This window comes from Cyprinodon tularosa, unplaced genomic scaffold, assembly GCF_016077235.1.
Source record: "Cyprinodon tularosa strain WSP-4 unplaced genomic scaffold, ASM1607723v1 ctg355, whole genome shotgun sequence".
Taxonomy (NCBI): domain Eukaryota; kingdom Metazoa; phylum Chordata; class Actinopteri; order Cyprinodontiformes; family Cyprinodontidae; genus Cyprinodon; species Cyprinodon tularosa.
In genome coordinates this window covers 442,294-449,013 of record NW_024039069.1, presented here as the reverse complement: position 1 = coordinate 449,013, position 6,720 = coordinate 442,294, and the positions used below count along the sequence as shown (strand labels likewise).

Sequence of the window (6,720 nt, the reverse complement as noted above, 5' to 3'; positions counted from 1 at the left end):
GAGCTCTCCGCCGGGACGGAGGAGCCATAAAGAGCCGGGGAGGGAAGGGCAGATTTCTCGCTGCCCAATCCCCCTGTTCCCCCGAGAGCAGCAGCTTTCCATGGCCCGTCCCTCCCTCTTGTTTGCTAATCATTTCATTTTACTCCCTTTTTGAAGCGCTCTCCCTTTTTTTTATCCCACTTTTACTCGCCGCTCAATCCGTGGCTGCTCGTCTCCCTCTGATCCCGGCTTCGTGCGCTCCGGCTCCCCGGACCCTCTGCAGCTCCTCTGAGATGCTCTGCCCGCTCCGCGCTCTTCCCTCCGCCCTCTTTTAGCTCCGACTCGCGGCTGGGATCTAAACCAAGCCCGGCGAAGCCCAGAGGAATCCGCGGCTCTTCTCTGGATCAGGACCCGGTACTTTGGGGAAGGTAGCTGCTGGGCCTCCCCCCCGCCCTCCTCAACCACCTCCTCCCCTCCTCCTCATCACTCCTCTTTTCTCCACCTTAATCCAGGTGGTCCTTTGGCTTCTTTGAGCGCTTGGTACAGGGAGGATTACTCTTCATCTTCTGCCTTGTTTCTGGTGAAGAAAAAGCTCCCAGAAGGACATTCTGATGTTCTCCATCCAGGACAGCCTCCCCCGGGGGGCCCTGACCATGAAGGAGGAGCCGCTCCCCACCGGCATGACCCCGGTCCGTTCCTGGATGCAGGGCGCAGGGATTTTGGACGCCAACACAGCGGCCCAGAGGTAAAACACACACCGCAGCTGCACCTAGAAACTCCGGCGTGGACATGAAAGCACACAGGAGGATCTGCGAGGCTTCATGAACAAAACAGAGAGTTAAAGTTAAACTAAGTCCGACTGGGATACTGACTAATCGGGACATTTTAAATCTGACAACTGCAAATAATTTAAGCAGGATGAAGATTTGAGGAAAACTTTCCAGATAAACTATGGCATTAAGCGCATCTAGATTTATTTATCATCAAAACATAAAAAATGAACATATTTTGAATTTATATCATAAGAGAAATTAAAAACTCAAACACTCTCCTGCTTTCCATCATTTCACTCACTGGGATGATTTTCGGCGGCGCGCAGCAGCTTCCTCACGCCTCCTCCCTTCTTCTCTCCACCGGTTTTAAATCTAGCAGTTGCTTCTCGCTGCTTTGTCCTAAAACTACCCAGAAATAATGGATAAATATCTAAACTTAGCCTTGTTCATTTAAAAACAATTAATATACTATTCCTGCCGCGGAAGCACAGCGCGTAAAGAGCGCAAAGAGGCCGTGGCTGCTGCGCACACCGCGGCTCAACATTTCAAGGTATAAAAACCGCCTATTAAGCTTTTAAACAAGAAATAACGAGTTTTAAAAATAATTCCATACTTTTAAAAAATAAAAATAAATCTTTGAGAAGATTCAGAATCATTTAAAGTTCGTCATAATTTATTTCATGTTTCCCAGAAGCTGAGAATAAAACCAGCAATGTGTGGCTTCAATTAAAGTTCATTCTTAAAGGGAACTGCTACTGACCCCAATCCGCGCTCCGAGGAGTTTGAATGGGAAATTTGAGCGCTTGGCTTCAATAAATCAATGCGGGTTTCTGCCATGGTTGAACTTAGTGCAGATCCATCAACAGGAGGAGGAAGATGCGCAAACTTTTGCGGCAAATAAGCCACAAAAATCTGCGCACCAATCAGTTCTAAGAGGAGGGCAGCTTTGGAATTCTAAATGCACACAGTTTTAAAAGTTAAATTTTTCGTCCTGTAAAAAGTTTCAGAAAAACTTCCAACTTTAGTGATCAGGTTTAGATTTTCGTTTGTGGTTTTAAAACACATGAAGATTAAAGCGTTTCGTTTCACGTTTCTGCGGCATCCTTAATAAATTTCTCTATTTTTATATAGCTTAGAAAAAATGTAAGTAACTAATTAAGACATTTATCATTTGACAACCCGAAGCATAACATGTTATTGTGCTGATTTAAATTTTAATTTTTTTCTCAAATAAAAGTTCAGGATATTCCATCTAGATCTCATGAGGGTGGCACATTTCACAAACTACAAAAAACGAGCTCTTGCGGCAACAACAACAAAATCTGTAACTAAGCTGAATAAACTCCCTTTATGTCGGATTTAAAAGTCATTCAGGTTGGAGGTCGATCTGGGAGAGTAATAATATGTCAAATATGTTTTATAAAACAAAACAAAACAAAAAAACAGAAAATTTAATGCAAAGGAAATAAAAAATACACGCATATATAATAATTATGATGAAAAAAACCCACCTTTGTCCTAAAAGGGAATCCACTTCTGCAGGAATCGGTGAAAATGTGCCCAAGAAAAGCGCTCCGGGGTTTAATGTCAGAGTTTCTGAGCCTGTGAGGCTGGGACTGTTGATTTCGGTTAATTTTTTCCAAAAAAAGAAAAAAAAAAAAAGAAAGAAAGAAAAAAGGAAAATGTTAATCTGAGTGTTTTCAGTTGTATAACCTAAAGTGAGAAAGAAGATGATGGATGTGCCGAAGAGAACCCATAGCTGGTGTTCATCCGTTAGATTTGAAGTTAAGAGACGGATTTTATAAAAATAAAAAAAAAGAAGAATTTCCAGATAAAGTCAAACAGCTTCAGGTGAGGCTTTAGTTATAATTTGAGAACCGAAATAAATTACACAAATAAAATGCTACTAGTAAAAAAAACTTCTATTAGGGTTATTAAAATAAAATAAATTATATCAGGAAAGAGTTAAGCTTTGATTCAACTAATTCAAAAAATTTAATTCAGGAAAATATCTGGATTCTGGATTAAGGAGAACCAAGTAACCAAAGCTGGGAAACTGATCAGAACTTATTGATTCTGGTCTGGATGAGGAAAGTGTTTGAGTTTAGATCATTCATTGAAGCTGAGCAGGAGATCACCAGATCAGGCTGGAACTCACCCACAATCTTTAATCCTGAATGTTCTGTAGCTGAGAAAGAGTTCGACTTTATGCACTGGTCCATTAAATCTCACAGATTTCTGGTTCAATCTATGACTAAAAACCTGAGATAAAATTCTATCAAAAATATGTTAGTTAAATGCAATTTATTTAGAAATCCAGTTCAAAAACCCCCAAACTGTTGAACACCCAGATATTGAGTTGAATCATTTTATTTTCATGTTAGTATTTAAACCACAAACACGTGAATTTTTGTTGAGACAACTTTCCAACCTCTCTGGATTTGTCAAGTTAACTGAATGTTTATCCCATCTCTTTATTTAATGTCTTTTCTTTTAACTTGTTAATCTGCTCAGCAAAGAGACTATAATTCTGACATGGATATTTAAACATGTTCCAGTTTCTCATCAACTTGCATTCTAAAGATTTATTCAGAAATGAAAGGGGTGAAATAAAATCTGACACTAGATGCTCTTAAATTGGTGATCCGATTTCTAAATCAGTTTGAGTGAATGACAAAAAAGGGGAAGAAAATGAACAGTAAAGAGATTTATTAGATGTGGTTTAACTTAATACGGTTTATTTTGTTACTACACATATCCGGGATTCTTACTTTTTTACATAGTCTCATAACATCAGAGACCTTTTTTTGTTCTGTCTCATGGTAGATTTATTTTAACTAAAGGCCACCTTGATTTAGAAACCATCCGGTTCAGAAAAAAGAAATACTCCCTAAGAGCTCAATTTTAAGTCCGATAAAACCAGCATGATTGGGTCAGAGTAGAACCTCAATATTTTGTTGCACACAATGCTCCTTCAGTCGGATTGGATCAAAGCCTCTAAATCAATGTTCTGTATTCAGTCATGGTCCAAAACAAAACATCTGGATCCTTTAATGCTTTTGTTAGACCTGATGGTCAGAAACATGAAAACAAAAACTGTAGTTGGTTAAAGTCTCAGAAACATAATTGACAAAGGAAACTGTGATCTGGGACTCAAAATTTGGACCGATTCAATTTTAAATTTTATTTCTTTAGTTTATATAATGTTAAAATTTTAGCACAAAATCAAAATCTTATTTTGCAATTCAAAAATGTGAAGTTGCATTCTGATAATTCCTCCAAGGACAATTTTCAGATAACATAAAATCTTAAGCCTTAAATCTTCTTTTTTCAGGACTTTAAAAAAGGCCAGAAACACCCCATGAAGAACGATGGCTGTCAGTGATACGACCTGTAACGTTCACATGGAGAGATTTCTGCAAACTGATTGCTGATTCAAAACAATAGATTCATGTTAAGATTTAGTGTGAAACATGAAGCATGAAATCTTCAGGCAGCTCAGAGCTGTAGAAGTGAATTTGACAGATTTTTTTTATAAGGAAAAACTTTCTATAGTTCAAGGTGTTTAAATCAATCAAACATGAGGAATCGAGTCATTTCAAAGAAAGAAAATCGGCTTATCCCAATTCTCAGTTTAGGAAAAACAAACGAAGATGAATTTTATATTAATACATTTTATAAGCCAAACGTCTTTGGGATACAAAATCAGGTGGAAATATACAAAAAAATACACAATTTTTTTTTTTCTCAGTTTGTTACATGAGTCTTTTTAAAGATCTTTCAGGTATATTTTATAGGAAACTTAAAGTATGAAAATCTTATATCAGCACCTGGCTTAATTTCTATGGGAAAATCCGTGCTTTGGTGTGTTTTGTTGTATTTGAATGTATAGCAGCTCTATATTTCCCTCGGATCTCTCAGAAGCTGAGCGATTGCTACCTATTTCTTGCAGATCTTTGTCCTCTGGGGTTAAAGGTTGTTGGCATCTCCAGCAGGTGGTGGTGCATTGGGAGCTAATGATTGATTCTCCTCTCCTATATCGTTTGCCATCAAACAGTGGCAGAGTTTTCTGCGTACTGCTTCCTAGACAAAAGCGAGGGAAAACCAGGGATCAAACCAACTCCTCTCTTCCCTGTGAAGGTCTTCTGCACTTTTTCTCCTAATTAAAATGGAAACTGTCTAAACAGCAGATCCAGGAGCCTTTTTAATCCTCTGATGCCTTAAGAAGAGGTGGTAGAGTTAAAGAAAAAGCTTCAGTCTCTTATAATGCAACACAGCACCATCTTGATCACTCTGTCCCATATTTCTGTGCAGCTGCATGTTTTGCAGTAATGCAGAAAAGTTTGACTGATTAAAATTCATTGAAAAAAAAGTAGAAGCCAGAGCAGCAGGTGAGCTACAGTTTATATCTGGCTGAATCACTTCTGATCTCTGTGCTGTTATTTTATTCCCGTTCATCAATCCATTACCCTTACAGCCTTTATTGAACATCTTCACATTCTGAAAATGAAGGAAAAGCTTTCAATCTGTGAGCCAATGGAGATGAACAACATGCAGGAAGACCTGCCACCTGGAGCTCTGCTCGGTTGAGGAACGAGTGACCACACTAAAGGATGGGATGCTTGAAACGATAAATGATGCATTTCGGTACAAACAGCTGAGCAAAGCCAACCTGCAGCTGCAACCGTCCAACTGTCATCCATCCTCAGCCGAGAAGAGAAATAATTCAACCTGACAAAACTGGAAATATATCCGAATCGCTTCAAGATGGAAAGCAACAACACACCTGCAGACCTGAATCCTGAAGCCTACACACAGCACTGACTGCATTGGCCTACCAGAAAACTGATATTTACTCCAACCCCTGAAAGCAACGCTCAGTCAGGTTACGTGAAAAACAAGAAAAAGGAAACCTAACCTGTTTAGAAGAAAGAGCAACGGATGTCCCAAACCTCCATATGATGATGTTAGTAAAGCAAAACACATTTTCTCATAGGAAAAAAAAAAGGTTTCTGACAGAATCAATCTCTTATAAGAATCTCAGGGCCATTAAGCAACAACAAAAAAAGAATGTTTTCGGATCAGCAGTCCACAAAAGGAGAGGAAAACTAACAGACTATCTAAACCAAGACAGACAAATAAAATCTGAGTAGGATTTAGTTTTATTTTTGTTTATTTTGTAGTTAATATTGCCAAAAGAAAATGACTCCTCAATCACACTCTTTTCCTTCGTTACATCATGGTTCATCAATCAAGTTGGTTGAGTAGAGCTTCTAGATGTTGAACAGTTGTATTCAGGTGTAAATATCATGGAAGTGTCAGGTTATAAAAGCGAGCAGATGGAGGCTGTTTCTGAGACCCATAAAGGGAAACCATTCCTACTCTAAAGTACGGTGGTGGCAGCATCATGTTGTGTGGGAGTGTGTGAATATCAGGGCAACGTTCCAAAACATCATCCAGGATGTTAAAGCTTTGGTTAAATATGTCCTCCAATAGGACAATGTCCATCAGCATACCTCCAGATTGGGGCCCTGAGATCCCAGGAGCACAGAAATCTGTCCCAGCCCCCCTGGTTCTGTCAGAAAAAAAACTTCCAGGAAAAAATGTTGATACACTTGTTGATGGAAACCCAAAATACGGTAAGGTAATTCTACCAATTAGAAGAGATCAACATTATCTCAAAAAAAAAAAAAAATAGATATAGCTTTAATAATGCCAAGCGCCATAAAACAGGGCAGGTTTAATTCTTTCACCAAAAGCAGTGGCTGCAAACATCTGGTTTCAGCTGCATATCCAGTGATTCAATTCACCAACATCTGACTGGATGTTTTTGATTCGTTATAGCTTATTCTGTCGTCCTGAGACATCGAACGCTCTGGAAAGAGGTTCTGTAACATTCCCAGTCTTCCCAGCCGTTCATTCAGTGGAAATAGGTTTATAAATGCCCTTTAAGAAGTAGTTTATCTTG

The 6,720-nt window shown here is 38.9% G+C and overlaps 1 protein-coding gene across 4 annotated transcripts in view; it reads left to right on the top strand.

Annotated features, from left to right (window-relative positions):
- LOC119790076 (transcription factor COE3-like) overlaps nt 1-6,720 on the top strand; it is a 122,953-nt gene continuing 116,233 nt past the window's right edge. For 2 of the 4 annotated variants that reach the window (XM_038295406.1, XM_038295403.1), the window contains exon 1: nt 591-724. In XM_038295406.1, the coding sequence (XP_038151334.1) occupies nt 591-724 (134 nt within the window). Of the gene's footprint in view, nt 725-6,720 lie in introns of all 4 variants that reach the window. The other 2 variants (XM_038295404.1, XM_038295405.1) reach the window with 2 other exon arrangements.